This window comes from Octodon degus, unplaced genomic scaffold, assembly GCF_000260255.1.
Source record: "Octodon degus isolate 3935 unplaced genomic scaffold, OctDeg1.0 scaffold00226, whole genome shotgun sequence".
Classification (NCBI taxonomy): domain Eukaryota; kingdom Metazoa; phylum Chordata; class Mammalia; order Rodentia; family Octodontidae; genus Octodon; species Octodon degus.
The window spans coordinates 2,460,819-2,477,204 of record NW_004524802.1 but is presented as its reverse complement, the minus strand read 5'-3'; the positions used below and the strand labels follow the sequence as shown (position 1 = coordinate 2,477,204).

The 16,386-nt window shown below is 49.8% G+C and overlaps 1 protein-coding gene across 1 annotated transcript in view; it reads left to right on the top strand.

Moving 5' to 3' along the window:
• Positions 1–16,386, top strand: part of Dync1h1 (dynein cytoplasmic 1 heavy chain 1) — a 73,853-nt gene that overhangs the window by 35,003 nt on the left and 22,464 nt on the right. The window contains exons 19-37 of the mRNA XM_004645405.2: positions 3,305–3,415; positions 3,492–3,701; positions 3,841–3,987; positions 4,153–4,319; positions 4,427–4,600; positions 4,953–5,118; positions 5,200–5,388; positions 5,734–5,928; positions 6,427–6,709; positions 6,948–7,048; positions 9,663–9,822; positions 10,604–10,847; positions 10,963–11,146; positions 11,350–11,562; positions 12,814–13,052; positions 13,329–13,485; positions 14,372–14,599; positions 14,853–15,083; positions 15,190–15,330. Of these exons, the coding sequence (XP_004645462.1) occupies positions 3,305–3,415; positions 3,492–3,701; positions 3,841–3,987; positions 4,153–4,319; positions 4,427–4,600; positions 4,953–5,118; positions 5,200–5,388; positions 5,734–5,928; positions 6,427–6,709; positions 6,948–7,048; positions 9,663–9,822; positions 10,604–10,847; positions 10,963–11,146; positions 11,350–11,562; positions 12,814–13,052; positions 13,329–13,485; positions 14,372–14,599; positions 14,853–15,083; positions 15,190–15,330 (3,540 nt within the window). The remainder of the gene's footprint in view (positions 1–3,304; positions 3,416–3,491; positions 3,702–3,840; positions 3,988–4,152; positions 4,320–4,426; positions 4,601–4,952; positions 5,119–5,199; positions 5,389–5,733; positions 5,929–6,426; positions 6,710–6,947; positions 7,049–9,662; positions 9,823–10,603; positions 10,848–10,962; positions 11,147–11,349; positions 11,563–12,813; positions 13,053–13,328; positions 13,486–14,371; positions 14,600–14,852; positions 15,084–15,189; positions 15,331–16,386) is intronic.

Sequence of the window (16,386 nt, the reverse complement as noted above, 5' to 3'; positions counted from 1 at the left end):
ATCCCAGCTCTTGGAAGGCTGTAAACAGGAGGATCACTATGAGAGTCAGAGCTAGTCATGCGGCCCTGAACACCCTATAGGCCTTTCTCTAAACAACAAAAAAAAAAAAAAAAAAAAAAAAAAAAATACTCGGTAGAGTTTTTATCTTGAATGAGTGTTGGACTTTTTCAGACACTTCATCTGTATCTGTTGAGGTGATCACAGTTTTTGGTTTTGGTTCTGTTGATGTGGTTTATTGCACTTACTGATTCGTGTATGTTGAACCGTCTTTGCATCCCTCGATGATTCCTACTTTGTCCTGGTGTGAAATGCTCTTGATGATCCGTTGTATTCTGTTTACCAGTGTATTGTTGAGGGGTTTTTTTTTATCTATGTTTATTAAGGAAATTGGCCTAAAGTTCTCCTTATTAATTGAATCATTGCCTGGTTTAGGTATCAGGGTAATGTTTGTTTCCAGAAAAGAATTTGAGAATTTTGTTTCCCTTTTAGTTTCATTAATGAGGTTGAGATGTTCCGGCATCAGGTCTTCTCTGAGTTTCTTGTAGAATTCAGCAGTGATTCTGTTAGGATCAGAGCTTTATTTTGTTGTTAGTTTTTAGTTACATCTTCAATTTCATTGGCTGATACTGATTGACTTAGAATTTAAATTGTATCTTCTTAGTTCAGCTTTGGTAACTTGTATCTACCTAGGAATCTGAATATTCTGCTTTCAGTCATACCAGAATACAGGTTCTTGAAGTAGTATTGATGACCTTCTGGATTTCTACAGGATCTATTATCATTTCCCCCTTTTTTGAAAGTTGGCTAAGGGTTTGTCAGTTTCATCTTTCAGAGAACCAACTCTTAGATTCATTGCTTCCTTGTATCACTTTCTTAGTCTGCATCCAATTAACTACTGCTCTGATCTTTATCATTTCCTCCCTCACACAAGTTTTGGGCTTGGCTTGCGCTTCTTTTGCTAGAAGCTTGAGGGTTAGCATTAGGTTTATTTGAGCTCACTCTGATTTTCTGATGAGACATTCACTGATACAAATTTCTCTCACAGGACTACTTCCATTTTGTCACATAAGTTTCAGCATATTGTATTGGAATCATTGTTCAATTGTAGAAACTGTCTGGTATGTTTGGGGGAGTTGTTGTTGTTTTGAGACAAGGTCTCATTATGCAGGTCAGGCTGGACTTGAGCTTACTATGTAGCCCAGGCTGGCCTCAAACTCAAAACAGTTGTCCTGCCTCTGCCTCCTGAGTGCTAGAATTATAGATGTGCACCATCACGCCTGCCCTAATTTGTTCTTTAATTTCATCTGTGGCCCATTTAGTTGTTCAGAAGGGCGTTACTTAATTTCCATGTGTTTATGTACGTTCTAGCTTTCTTTTGCCGTTGCTTTCCCATTCTGTTTCCCTGTGGTCTGGTGATAGGCAGAATAATTTCGGTTACCTTGCATATACTTAAGCACATGAGCTAGTATTTGCTCTATTTTTGAGCGCACTTTGTTTGCAGCTGAGAAGAATATATTCTGGGTGTGGAGTAGGATACTAGACACCTACCAAGCCCATTTGTTCAAAAACTTTGTTCAGTTTTGAATTGTTTTGTCCAGTTGATCTGTGTGTGAGATATCGAGGCCCTGTTCCGGTTGTATCAGTGCTTATTTAATTTTTCACGTGCGTTAGTGTTTGTTATATTACTGGTGTGCTGATGCTTGGCACAGATGTACTTATGAAGGGTGGCCTCCTCCTGGCTTGTGCTCTCTGCAAGGATACAGGAAACTTCTTTGTGTCTGTCTGTCTGTCTGTCTGTCTCTCTCTCTCTCTTTCTTTTTTTTTTTTTTTTTTTTTTTTGTCTTTTTGAGACAGGGTCTCACTATGCAGTTCAGGCCGGCCCTGAGCTGACTTTGTAGCCCAGGTTGGTCTCAAACTCACACCAGTTCTCCTGCCTCAGCCTCCCCAGTGCTGGGACTATAAGGGTGTGCAGCCATGCCCAGCTCTGTCTCTTTTGATTAATCTTGGCTTGAAATCTACTTTGCAAATAGAATAGCTACCTCCACTTTTTTCCAGGTTCCTGTCCCAGGAAATACTGTTTATTTATCTTTTGACTTTTAAACTTTTTTTTTCCCGGTGCTGGGGATTGAACGCAGGACCTTGTGCTTGCCAGGCAAGCGCTTATTCTACTGAGCCATCTCGCTGGCCTTAAATGTGTTTCTTGTATGCAGCATAGTGTTAGATTCTTGATCTATTCTGACAGTTTTTTGTTTGTTTGTGAGTGTGTGAGTGTGTGTGTGTGTGTGTGTGTGTGTGTGTGTGTGTGTGTTGTAGGCCATTTACATTGATGGTTATAACTGGTGTGTATTCACTTACCTTTGCCATGTTAATTTTCCTGTTGCTGGTTCCCTTTTTTTCCTCCCCTTTAATTGCTTGCCTTGCCTGGTGGATTCATTCTGCTACACTGATGGAGTTAGGTCCGGTCCTCGTTACCTTTTTCTAGACCATCCTTCAGGACACTGGGTTTGGTAGTGATGAATTTCTTTATGTGTTTTTTGTCATGGAAGTACCCTTATTTTTCTATCAATTTTGAAAGATGATTTTGCAGGGTATGTCAGTCTGGATTGGAGGCTGTCCTTTCTTCCTTCCTCTTTCTTCCTGCCTTCCTTACTTCCTCTTTTTCTTTGTGAGACAAAGACTATGCAGTTCAGCCTGGCTTTGAACTCACTTTGTAGCCCAGGCTGGCCTCAAACTTGCAACAGTCCTCCTGCCTCAGCCTCCCAAGTGCTGGGATTACAGGCGTGTGCCACCACACCCAGGCAAGTTGTTTTCTTTTAGGGCTTCAAATGCTGCACTCCAAGCTCTCCTTGACTTAAGGATTTGTGTTGAGAAGTCTGCTGTGATTCTGATGGGCTTTTTTGTATAGGTGGTTTATTTTGTCTAACAGCTTTTAATATTTTGATCTTCTGGGGGCTGGTGAGATGGCTCAGTGGTCTAAAGCACCTACTTAGAACAAGCTTGGCAGAGCACAGGGACCGCGGTTCAATCCCCAGCACCACATGCCAGCCAGCCCGCCCCCTGGTGGGCTGAGCTGGCCACACACACACACACACACACACACACAAATAAATAAATAAAATAAAATAATTTAAAAATTAAAAAAAAATATTTTGATCTTCTGTTGAATTTCTGGAATCTTCACTATTACATGTCCTGATGTAGATTTTTTATCATGACAAAGCTTAGTTTTAATTAATTTTTTAGAATATTTCACCCTTTAAAGAAATATTGGTCCTTGAAATATCATCTGTGTTTCTCCTGACAGCTTCGGCAAAATTTAGATGGCCTCCTGAACCAGCTGAAAAGCTTCCCCGCACGCCTGCGGCAGTATGCTTCCTATGAGTTTGTGCAGAGGCTGCTGAAAGGGTACATGAAGGTAGGTGACCCTGCACAGCTGTGACGGTCCCCCGCACCCTGGCCTGCACAGGTGACGTCCCCTGCTCTCTGCACAGATCAACATGTTGGTGATCGAGTTGAAATCAGAAGCTCTTAAAGACCGCCACTGGAAACAGCTGATGAAGAGGCTGCATGTGAATTGGGTCGTTTCGGAGCTGACCCTTGGCCAGATCTGGGACGTTGACCTGCAGAAAAATGAAGCTATTGTCAAGGACGTGCTGCTGGTGGCACAAGGGGAGATGGCGCTGGAAGAATTCTTAAAGCAGGTAAGCAGCAGGAGTGGATGGCCGCTCTGTTTCCGGCTGCTGTGTAGCTTTGCCGCTTGTCCTCTGTGGTCCTGCCTGTCCCCATGCAGCTTCTGGGAGCCCACACACTAATAGCCTGCCCCTGCCCACTTTCAATCAGATAAGAGAAGTGTGGAATACTTACGAGCTCGACCTGGTCAATTATCAGAACAAGTGCCGCCTCATCCGAGGCTGGGACGACCTCTTCAACAAGGTCAAGGAGCACATCAACAGCGTCTCGGCCATGAAACTCTCTCCGTATTACAAGGTACTGTGCCGGGGCAGCTGCACCCCACTCTTGAGTCTACACACTCATTGTTGCGTCTTTGCATTCATAATAACAAGGGGTCTGTTTCTTAGAATGACAGGTAACTCGGGGGGCTCTGTCCTGCTTCTTCCTGTGCGTGAGCTCTGCCCTCCCACCTTTCACCAGGTTTTTGAAGAGGATGCCCTGAGCTGGGAAGACAAGCTGAACCGAATCATGGCTCTCTTCGATGTGTGGATTGATGTGCAAAGGCGATGGGTCTACCTGGAGGGCATCTTCACAGGCAGTGCAGACATCAAGCACCTGCTGCCCGTGGAAACACAGCGGTTCCAGAGGTGTGGCCAATTGCAACAGGAACTATTGGGGCAGGGGCAGGGGCAGGGGCAGGGGCAGGGGCAGGGGGTGTCCACTGCGAAGACTGACTGCACTGCTTGGTTTACAGCATCAGCACAGAGTTCCTGGCCCTGATGAAAAAAGTGTCTAAGTCTCCGCTTGTAATGGACGTCCTGAACATCCAGGGCGTGCAGAGGTCCCTGGAAAGGTTGGCGGACTTGCTGGGAAAGATCCAGAAAGCGCTGGGCGAGTACTTGGAAAGAGAGCGCTCATCTTTCCCCAGGTGAGATGCTGGCTTTGACTTGGCCCAAGGGGGATTTGGATTCCGGCTGAGACTTCTCCAGTCGCTCTCCTTCTAGGCCTGGGGCTGGTCAGGCGGGGGTTCTGCCCGCCTGTCCGTCACGTGATGGATGAAGTTCACCTTCTGTGCCTGGATGTCTCATTGTGGCTGGCTCAGTTGAGCTTCACTGAGCCTGGCCTCCTCCTCCAGGGCAGCCCATACCTCTGAATTCAAGCTAGAGGTTTTCTACCAATAGCCACATCATCTTTTCCTTCCTACAATTTGTATTTTCTTTTGGCTCACCCTTACTCCTGTTTATAAAATAGTAGCAACTGACATGCTATCTTAATTTTAGGTTCTATTTTGTGGGGGATGAGGATTTGCTTGAAATCATTGGCAACAGCAAGAATGTAGCAAAACTACAGAAGCACTTCAAGAAGATGTTTGCTGGCGTCTCAAGCATCATCCTGAATGAGGACAACTCAGTGGTCTTGGGCATTTCCTCCCGGGAGGGCGAGGAGGTACTTTTCACTTGGGTGTGGGACCTAGGAGCTGTCCTTGTGTCTCCACACATCGTGATTCTTACAACTTGATATCCTCAGGTTATGTTTAAGACTCCTGTGTCCATCACCGAACACCCCAAGATCAATGAATGGCTCACACTGGTGGAAAAGGAGATGAGGGTCACCCTGGCCAAACTTCTCGCAGAGTCTGTGACAGAAGTGGAGATCTTTGGTAAAGCAACCTCAATTGATCCGAATACGTACATCACTTGGATTGATAAATATCAGGTAATCATAGTAGAAGAGATGGCCTAAGATGCAGTGCCAACTGACTTAAATGACCTTGTGGAGCCGGGTGTGGTGGCGCATGCCTGAGCCTAGCAATTGGGAGGCTGAGGCAGGATAGTGATGAGTTGGTGCCAGCCTGGGCTACACGTAAGCTCAAGGTCAGCCTGAACTGCTATGAGACAGAAAAAATAACAAAATGATCCTGTGGAGGCTGGGAAGATGCACACACCTATGGTCCCAGCTCCTTGGGAGGCTGAGGTGGGACAATTGCTGGAGGCCAGGGCAGCATAGCAAGACTGTCTGCAGAGAAAAGGACTCAGTGGCACTTCTGTTTCTTTCTTGCAGGCCCAGCTTGTGGTTCTGTCGGCCCAGATAGCCTGGTCTGAGAATGTGGAGAGTGCGCTGAGCACCATCGGGGGAGGGGGTGATGCAGCACCCCTGCACTCGGTGCTGAGCAATGTGGAGGTCACCCTCAACGTGCTGGCTGACTCTGTCCTCATGGAGCAGCCCCCGCTCCGGAGGCGGAAGCTGGAGCACTTGGTGAGTCGCAGGGCATTGGTGCCTGACTCGGTTCCATTAGTACCCTGCGGGGAGAAGGGCTGTGGGAAGCTTCCAGGCAGGGCTCTGGCTCCCTGTCTAGCTGAAAGACAGGCGTGGTGGCATCCAAGCCTGCACAGCAGGAAAAAAGTGACCCTCCATGGTTACCCCTTCTCATCCAGTACTTCCTAAGATGTGTGGCCTGAGCAGTGCCCGGCAGCTGGGAGGCACACGACGGGGCTCCAGAGAACCTGTCCCCGCCGTGCTGCTGCACAGGGCTGGGCTTTTACGTAAAGTGTGCAGTTGCTGTGGTTTCTCAGTTTTCAGTCGCTCTTGATTCTAGTGTGACACAGTTCTGTTGCCTCTGCAAATGAACTTGTGTTTTGGAATATTTACTGACAGTCTCTAGAAGTAGACCTAGATTCTTATGAACAAATAATCTGTAAACCCAGCATATGCGCTGTCTTTATTTTAACTTACGGGTAACCTACATTTCCCTAGATTACAGAATTAGTTCACCAGAGGGACGTTACGAGGTCCTTGATCAAGAGCAAGATTGACAATGCCAAGTCTTTTGAATGGCTGAGCCAGATGAGATTTTACTTCGACCCCAAGCAAACTGATGTGTTGCAGCAGTTGTCCATTCAGATGGCAAATGCCAAATTTAACTATGGCTTTGAGTACCTGGGTGTTCAGGACAAGCTGGTGCAGACCCCTCTCACTGACCGCTGCTACCTGACCATGACGCAGGCCCTGGAGGCCAGGCTGGGGGGCTCCCCCTTTGGTAAGTTTCTCCATGCACCTGCGTAGACAGAATCATGTAATAAAGTTTTAGAGACTAAGCTAATGATTTCAGTGTATTTCCTGATTACATGCTTACTATATCCTAATGTCTTACATTTCTTTGTATTTGTTACATCTGCTTTGACTCTTAAAATGAGTTGCTTCTGTAGTTCTCACAAAGATGTATTTCCAGTTAGTCAACAGACTCAAGTACTCAGTAGTTCTTTTTCAAATAACAGGCCCTGCTGGAACTGGGAAAACAGAGTCTGTCAAAGCCCTGGGCCATCAGCTTGGACGCTTTGTTTTAGTTTTCAACTGTGATGAAACCTTCGATTTCCAGGTGAGATGCTTTCTGGGAGGCCTCTAAAATCGAATGATCTGGGCTGGGGACATAGCTCAGTGGCACAGCGCCTGCCTGGCAAGCATGAGACCCTGAATTCAGCTCCTGGTACCAGTACATTAAATAAGTAAAATAAATTCTGGCGCTGGGGAGGCAGCTAGACAGTCTAAGCGCCTGCCTTGCAAGGGTAAGGGCCTGGATTCAGTCTCTGGTACTGCATGCTGGCCCTTCAACTCCGGGTACACCATGCTGGCCGCTGAGGCTGGGCGTGGTGGCACATATCTGTAGTCCCAGTGCTGGGGAGGCTGAGACAGGAGGATCACTACGAGTCCAAGGTGCATAGTGAGACCCTGTACCAAATAAAAAAAAAGATTTTTTTTTAATTTTTATTTGTGTGTGTGTGTGTGTGTGTGTGTGTGTGTGGCCAGCTCAGCCCACCAGGGGGCGGGGCTGGCTGGCATGTGGTGCTGGGGGATTGAACCGCGGTGTCTGTGCTTTGCTAAGCTTGTTCTAAGTAGGTGCTTTAGACCACTGAGCCATCTCACCAGCCCAATAAAAGATTAAAAAATAAAATCTAATGACCCAGGGGGACCAGCTGGGAACATGAAGCGCACCTGCAAAGGCCTCAGCCTAAGGGCTTAACACAGTTTATCTTGCTTCTGAGACCTTGTAAGGATCGGTGTTATTTTGTGGTTCTTTTTTTTTTTTTGAATCGGGGATTGAACTCAGGCCCTTGCGCTTGCCAGGCAAGTGCTTATTCTACTGAGTCATCTCCCCGGCCCCTGGGTCAGTGTTATTTTGAACTATTTGAAAAATCTAGTGTGTGTTCTAATGTTTCCAAAGTGGATTATCATTTTTTTTTTAAGTAGTTTTTGGAAGAACTGCTTACTAAAAATATTAAGGGGGAGGTTTTTGTTTTTATTTTTGTTTTGTTTGGTGTTTTTGTTTTTTGCAGTACTAGAAATTGAACTGGGGACCTTGTGCTTGCTAGGCAGGCACTTATGCCACTGAGTTATCTCCCCAACCCGTTTTGTGTTTTGAGACTGGGTTTTGCTATGCAGTTCAGCCTGGCCATGAGCTTACTTTGTAGCCCAGGCTGGTCTTGAACTCACAGAGATCCTCCATCCTTAGGCTCCTGAGTGCTGGGATTGCAGGTGTGCACCAACCATCACACCTCCATAGTTTATTTTCTTCAATCAGATTTTATTGATAGTTTGTTTGGAGTTTTTTTGGGTACCAGGAATTGAGCCCAGGACTTTGTGCTTACTGGGAAAGCACTGTACTGGTACATTTTATTTTATTTTATTTTATTTTTTAAAAATTTATTTATTTATTTTACATTTATTTAGTGTGGGGGGGGGCAGCTCAGCCCACCAGGGGGCGGGGCTGGCTGGCATGTGGTGCTGGGGGATTGAACCGCGGTCCCTGTGCTCTGCCAAGCTTGTTCCAAGTAGGTGCTTTAGACCACTGAGCCATCTCACCAGCCCTTTATTTTATTTTACTTATTTTTAAGAGCAGAATATATTGTGGGAAAGAAAGCTCCTGTCCAAGAGAGGGACAGAAGGGGACCCGAGCGGGTTGTCTGAGAATCTGCCTTTTGTAGGGATTTTTATAGAGCAAAACCATGAGGTGAGGCAGTTCTAAGGTGGAAAATGTGAGAATTCACTAGGTGGGCATGAGGTGGGACAAAACTATGGTCAACCAGTATGATGACAAGTATAATTGCTCCAGTAAAGTTAAATAAAGCAGGCCCAGATGGGGAGGCAAGGCAGGATGAGTACCGAAAGCGGCTCTTCCTGTCTTCCTCAAGGTGGCTGGCAATCCCAATACTTACCTTCGTGGCACGTCTTAGGTAGATATAATTATCACACTTGTCATACAGAATTTGTACCTGTATGTGATATTTGACTGCTGGCTCAGACATTAGCAGTGTCTTTCCTCACAGTCCTGGAGCCTGGTCCACCAGCAGAATTGTGGTGGGCTGTGCTGGTAAGGCCTCCTCTTCAGCCAGCCCTGCTGTCAGCCCTTGGCCCTGCTTGTGCCCAGGAGCTGTGCTGTGCTGTCTTCCTCCTTTTAGAAGAGCAGTGTCCTAAAGGTGGGGTGCAGCTTCATGGGACAGTGCTTGCCTAGGAAATGGAAGGTTCTGGGTTCAATCCTCAGTGCCAGCATCAAAAACCAAAAACTGGAGCCGGTGAGATAGCTCAGAAGACTAAAGTGCTTGCTTAGGCAAGCGCAGGGACTGCTCTTCGATCCCAAGCACCACATACTGTGCCAGCCCCACCCCTAGGGAGGGCTGAGCTGACCACAGAGTCCAGGAATAGTGGCACAAACCTGTACTACCAGCGCTGGGGAGACTGAAAACAGGAGGATCACTACGAGTCTGAGCTACATAATGAAACCCTGTAACAGCTAAATATATTAAAAAAAAAAAAAAAAAAAAACTGAGAGCCCACCCATCCTATCTAAGGGCCCCACCCAAATGGCCAAATTTAACTTTGTTCCTAAAAGGTCATGGCCACATGTTGTCACCTTGGTGCTTAGGCTACCAGTGTGACTTGGGGGGACTTGAGTCAGCCCCCAACAAGTAATTTCAGTTTCTTGCTTTCCATTTCAGGCCATGGGACGCATCTTTGTGGGGCTCTGCCAGGTGGGTGCGTGGGGCTGCTTTGATGAATTCAACCGCCTGGAGGAGCGGATGCTATCGGCTGTGTCACAGCAGGTGCAGTGCATCCAGGAAGCGCTGCGTGAGCACTCCAACCCCAACTACGACAAGAGTGAGTAAGGCTTTCGCTCAAGACCAGTGCTCCTGGGGAGGATGCCGGGCAGTCAGGACTCACACTGGGGACAGTCCCTCCCCACCAGGGCAGGTTCTTCCTCCTGAGGCCCAGTGAGCCCATGTCCCCGACCACCTTTCGGGCTACTTAGGCCTCCTGATTTAGAGATTGAGGCCTTCGTCAGGATAGAAGCTGCCGCCTTGCTCAGCACCACATCCCAGGCACTTGTGCTGGAGGCAGTGAGGTCTAGGGAAGTGAATAGCACAGTCAACTCTTAAGTGTTTCCTCTCAGTACCTAATAGTGACTCTCCTTACAGTAAACTCCCCAGATCTCCTAAACAGACAGAAGGTATTTACTGCACTTGCTGTGCCCCCTTCTCTGGTAGAGTGAGCACATGTGTGCAGTACCCAGGGGCAGATGGGCTGGGGGAAGGCCCCTCCAGTGCGCATGACCTTACAGAGGTGTCCTGTGCCTCAAGCGGGCGTGTTGCATCCCTAGGTTGATTCTTCGCGTTTTTGCTCTGCTTTGGCCGAGACTCTGGCTGGAGCTGCCCTCCGACTGTATTGCTCAGCACTGGCGGGGCTCCGGCACCGTGGCTCACACGTGCTCTTCATGGAGGCAACCCCTCCACCTGTACATTCCAGCCCCCGTGTGTCCTTAGCCTCGGTCTCTCGTGGCTGACCAGGGTTGCCTTGGGGGTTGGGACTAGAGCCCATGGGGGCAACGTTTGTAAGTGATCCTTTCCACATTGTGAGTGTGAGTGCCCTCATCCGATTTCAGCCTCCGCCCCCATTACGTGTGAGCTGCTGAACAAACAGGTCAAGGTGAGCCCGGACATGGCCATCTTCATCACCATGAACCCCGGCTACGCGGGCCGCTCTAACCTCCCTGATAACCTCAAGAAGCTGTTCCGCAGCTTGGCCATGACCAAGCCCGACCGGCAGCTGATTGCCCAGGTCATGCTGTACTCGCAGGGCTTCCGCACAGCTGAAGTCCTTGCCAACAAGATCGTCCCATTCTTCAAGTGAGTTGATGGGCCCAGACTGTCAGGTTTGAGCCCGTCCACTGCTGGCCCCTGGCACTTGACGCTCACGTGCCCCAAGAATGCTGCCTTGAAAACAAACATTTTTCTGCTATAGGCTGTGTGATGAGCAGCTCTCCTCTCAGAGCCATTACGACTTTGGTCTGCGGGCCCTGAAGAGCGTGCTGGTGAGCGCGGGTAACGTGAAGCGGGAGAGAATCCAGAAGATAAAGAGGGAGAAGGAAGAGCGCGGGGAAGCGGTGGACGAGGGGGAGATTGCTGAGAATCTGCCTGAGCAGGAGGTGCGTGCGGCGCTCTGCCGAGCGTCCCCTTGGAACGTTGAGCCAGGGCCTGGCTTCCCCTAGGAGTTGCTTGTCCTGGGAGGGAGAGAGGTGCCCACAGGCCCTGGCACGGGCGCAGGCCCTTAGGCGATGCAAGTGTCACAGGTCGCTGCCGTGACAAGCACCATGGCAGGCAGTGTGTGAGCCTCGCCCCTGTCTCCCAGATTCTGATCCAGAGTGTGTGTGAGACCATGGTGCCCAAGCTGGTGGCCGAGGACATCCCGCTGCTCTTCAGCCTCCTGTCGGACGTATTTCCTGGAGTCCAGTATCACCGGGGCGAGATGACGGCCCTCCGGGAAGAGCTGAAGAAAGTGTGTCAGGAGATGTACCTGACCTACGGCGATGGAGAGGAAGTGGGCGGCATGTGGGTCGAGAAGGTAACCTGGTCCGCAGTAGGGACTGTTGCCCTCACAGCCTCCACAGCTGTGATCATGTGCTACTTGGTGGGACTCTGCCCACGAAGGCCAGGGAGGCATCAAACCTGGTGGGCTGGCTTAAATTATTTTCTTGCTTGCTTTTTTTTTTTTTAATTTAGAGACAGAGTCTAGGGTCTAGCCATGTATTCAGGCTGAGCGTGGAACTCACTTATGTCACCCAGGCTAAGCTTCAATGCATGACAATCCTCCTGTCTCAGCCTCCAAAGTGCTAAACCGCTGAGGTTATAGGTGTAAACCACCATATATATCTGAGTTGTTCTTTTAGGTCCAGGGAGATGGCTCAGTAGAATAAGCGCTTCCCTGGCAAGTGCAAGGGCCTGGTTCAATCCCCGGTTCCATCAAATAAAAAACTTAAGAAACCACCATATATATCTGAACTGTTCTTTTAAACAGAGAGATAAAACTGAAACTTGTCTCACATGGTGTAGTTAAATCTCTAAAGCTTCTAACAGCATAATTTCTTATGCCAATACAAATTCCAACTGCAGGATTTCCAGGACCACCATTTAGCAGCCTAACTTGTAAGGAGGACCCCTGCTCGACAGCCCGCATTGGTTTCCTCCCTTCCTCCATGCTAGTGTTCATCCAGCAGCCATATGGCCACCTCTTGCTGCAGAGAGTGATGCACTCTTTCTGAGATAGCCCTTGTGTAGGACATGACTTCTTTCCAGTTAAATTGTAGGGTGGCCTTTAAGAATCAATGGAGGTTGGCGAGATGGCTCAGTGGTCTAAAGCACCTACTTAGAACAAGCTTAGCAAAGCACAGGGACCGCAGTTCAATCCCCAGCACCACATGCCAGCCAGCCCCGCCCCCTGGTGGGCTGAGCTGGCCACACACACATAAATAAATAAATAAATAAAATTTAAAAAAAAAAAAAAAATCAATGGACTAGGCCAGCATGGCAAATGGCTCATACCTACAGTCCCCACTGATCAGGAAGCTGAGGCAGCAACCACATGTTCAAGCCTGGGTGAAGCATTTAGTACATCCCTGTCACAAAACAAAAGCCCAGCAAACTGGTGTTCCAGCTCAGTGGTAGAGGGATTACAGTGCAGGGTCCAAGGTTTTGGTCCCAGTCCCAGAAAGGAAAACCTCCAGAGTATGTGCTTGTTGCTCACTGTCAGAGTGACCCAAAGGCCCCTCCCCCGCCCTGCCCCTCAAGAAGTCACAGTGTTGGTCCTGGCTTGCAGGTTCTACAGCTGTACCAGATCACCCAGATCAACCATGGCCTGATGATGGTGGGACCCTCAGGCAGCGGGAAGAGCATGGCTTGGCGGGTGCTGCTCAAGGCCCTAGAGCGGCTGGAGGGTGTGGAGGGCGTAGCCCACATCATTGACCCCAAGGCCATCAGCAAAGACCACCTCTACGGCACCTTGGACCCCAACACCAGAGAGTGGACTGATGGGCTCTTCACACATGTGCTGAGAAAGTGCGTCTGTTGGGGTTGTGTTCACATTGTGGGGAGCGTGGGGCCAGAATACTGCGGTCTTAGAGTCAAGCAATATGTGTGCCCAACAAGCTGTGGTCATATGGGAGCTCTGTGGGCAGGGCTAGAGTGCAGATCAGTGGTGAGCGCTTGCCAAGCATGCACGAGGTTCTGTGCTCCATCCCCTCACAGTGAAAATAAAGAAACCACAGTGGGGTAAGCATTTGAGTCCTGAAGTCTCGATCCAGTCAGCAGCTGTGTTCAAATCCTCCCAACCAGGATCATTGACAACGTGAGGGGCGAGCTGCAGAAGCGCCAGTGGATCGTCTTCGATGGCGATGTGGACCCTGAGTGGGTGGAGAACCTCAACTCCGTGCTGGACGACAACAAGCTCCTGACCCTGCCAAACGGAGAGCGACTCAGCCTTCCACCGAATGTAAGCGCCTTCCCGATGTCGCAGAGCCCACTGCTGGCCAACCCCAGCCCTGGGGAGGGCTCTTGGCAGCACCCCAATCAGTTTCCCTCCCAAGTCCTCAATTATCATAGGCAGCTGCAGCTGACACGTTACTGGGAAGTTCCAGAGATGGTAGGTACAGCCCTCCCTGCAGCACCTTGGAGCATTCTGTTCATCAGTAACACTGTCCTCTGTTAGTTACGCCTCGGCACAGGGACGTGTGCGCTGGAGAGGCAGTCAGTGTGCAGCTCCGGGCTCCCTGGGCTCTGGAACTCACCCCCTGCTGGGGTGCTGAGAGGGCTGGCCCGAGCCCCACGTGAGCATGAGTGTTGGCCCTCCTTGCTACAGATGCCAGGCTGCATTCTTCGTGCAGCCCGAAAACGCTTGTGTGTGGCCTGGCTTTGCTTCCTTGGGTCCTCTTGGCAGCTGATTGTCCACTGGGCTCTACTCTGGTGGGAGGGAGCCAGGCCTCCACGAAAGGCCACGTAGCACTGAGACTTGGGCTCTGGGACCCTCAGCCTGGTGAAAATAGCCCTCCCGCTGAGCAGCTCACTAGACACAAGCCTGGGGGTAGCGCCAAGCGCAGGGTACGCACCCGTGCACTCTGGCCACGCACCCCTGTCCTCCTATGAGCTCCTGGGCAGGGAGATCTTGAACTGATGATCGCTTGCCCTTCTCACACAGGGCTTCCTGCCCAGGTTCTTGAGAGGAGAGGACATAGGCATTATAGTCGGGTGAATTTTTATTTTTAGAATCAGTGCAGAAAATGAAACTTAAATTGCCTTTTCAGTGTGTATAGCTGAAAGAATTTTAATACCCACTTTCTTTTAAGTCTGCCTCTTTCACGTGCATGGCATTTTCTTTGAAGGTACGCATCATGTTTGAAGTTCAGGACCTGAAGTATGCAACCCTGGCCACAGTGTCGCGCTGCGGCATGGTCTGGTTCAGTGAGGATGTGCTGAGCACAGACATGATCTTCAACAACTTCCTGGCCCGGCTGCGCAGTATCCCACTGGATGAAGGGGAAGACGAGGCGCAGCGTCGGCGCAAGGGCAAGGAGGACGAAGGCGAGGAAGCCGCATCCCCCATGCTGCAGGTGCGAGGCCATGCACTCCGGCGTGCACGACTCCGTTCCCAGCAGCCACCCTGCGGGTTTGTGTGCGTGTGTCCTGAGCCAGCTGAAGGGGTTTGTGGGAGATTAAAGAACACCTGAGATTACAAAGGCAAAGGCCTGCCCATTTCTGTGTCGGGTGGTGGGAGCCTGCTCCTGTGAAGAGGCTTGTTCCTCAGCGCACCCGTGGTCCGCTTCCCTGCAGTCCCCCAGTGCCCCCTTGCCTGTCCCCCTGCAGATCCAGAGGGATGCGGCCACCATCATGCAGCCGTACTTCACCTCCAACGGCCTGGTCACCAAGGCACTGGAGCATGCCTTCCAGCTGGAGCACATCATGGACCTGACCCGCCTGCGCTGCCTGGGCTCGCTCTTCTCCATGCTGCACCAGGCCTGCCGCAACGTGGCGCAGTACAATGCCAACCACCCTGACTTCCCCATGCAGATCGAGCAGCTGGAGCGTTACATCCAGGTTGGGCCAGGGGCGGAGGCTGCCCTCTGGTGGTGTGGGAGGGCCCCGGGTTCACTTTGCGGCCTGTGTGTGCTGCTGGAGAAGTGCCATTGCGATCCCTCTGCAGCGCTATCTGGTCTACGCCATCCTCTGGTCCTTGTCTGGAGACAGCCGGCTGAAGATGCGGGCAGAACTGGGCGAGTACATCAGAAGAATCACCACAGTGCCACTACCCACAGCGCCCAGCATTCCCATCATCGACTACGAGGTGAGGTGGCTGCTGAGGACCTTGTCCCGCACTCTTGCTGTGTTGGTTTAATTCACCCTTTGAGGGACTGTCGTGAAGACGCAGGCCCATGTTAGGGTTTTCAGCGCAGCAGAGACACAAAAGTTAAAAAAAGGAAGGCCTGTATTGTCATCGAAGACATGGAGAGGACCACAGGGAGATGGGAAAGAGCCTCCGACCTGAAAGAAAGGGGAGCTGGAGGCTGGGGGGGTAACTGTAGTATATGCGTCTGCCTGGCAAGCGCAGTGACCCGAGTTCAATCCTTAGTACCATACTGAGCCGGCCTCAGAACCCCAGATGTGCCGTGCTGGCCCAGGAACTGGGTGTGGTGACTCATATGTGTAATTCCGGGACTGGGGAGGCTGAGACAGGAGGATCAGTACAGGGACTGTATTGCGTAGTGAGACCCTGTATCAAATAAAAAATAAACAAAGGGCCGGCTAGATAGCTCAGAGTAAGCAGGTGCTGGAGATATGATCTCCAGGCCTGCCAAACGGGCCTCGCCCTAGGGCATGCTGAGACAGAAATTGAGACTGGGCATGGTGGCGCGCGCCTGTAATCCCAGCTCTTGGGAGGCTGTAAACAGGCAGATCACTACAAGTCCGATCTAGTAGTGAAACCCTGAACACTCTGTAGACCCTTCCCTAACATATAAATAAATATTTTAAAAAATAAAAGGGAACTGGAGTTATATGGACTTTTGATATGGGTGGAGTTTGAGGGGCAGGTTAAGTGACATGTAAGAAGTTAATGGGGTTTCCTTTATGGCGCAGGAAAGGTAAAAGGAAGTTGTATTCAGGGCTTGGATGGGGTGAAGGAGGAGGTGGTCCCTGGAAAGCTAAGCTGCTGTTTTTGGGGTTTCAGCCATGTTGGATCAGGGTCATAATAATTTAGCTGTTTGTACTCAGCCTAGAACCTATCAGACAGGGGCTTTCTTTTTTAATGTATTTGGTACAAGGTCTCTACCCACAGCTCATACTTGCAGTGTATTTGGTACAAGGTCTCTACCCACAGCTCATACTTGTAGTGTATTTGGTA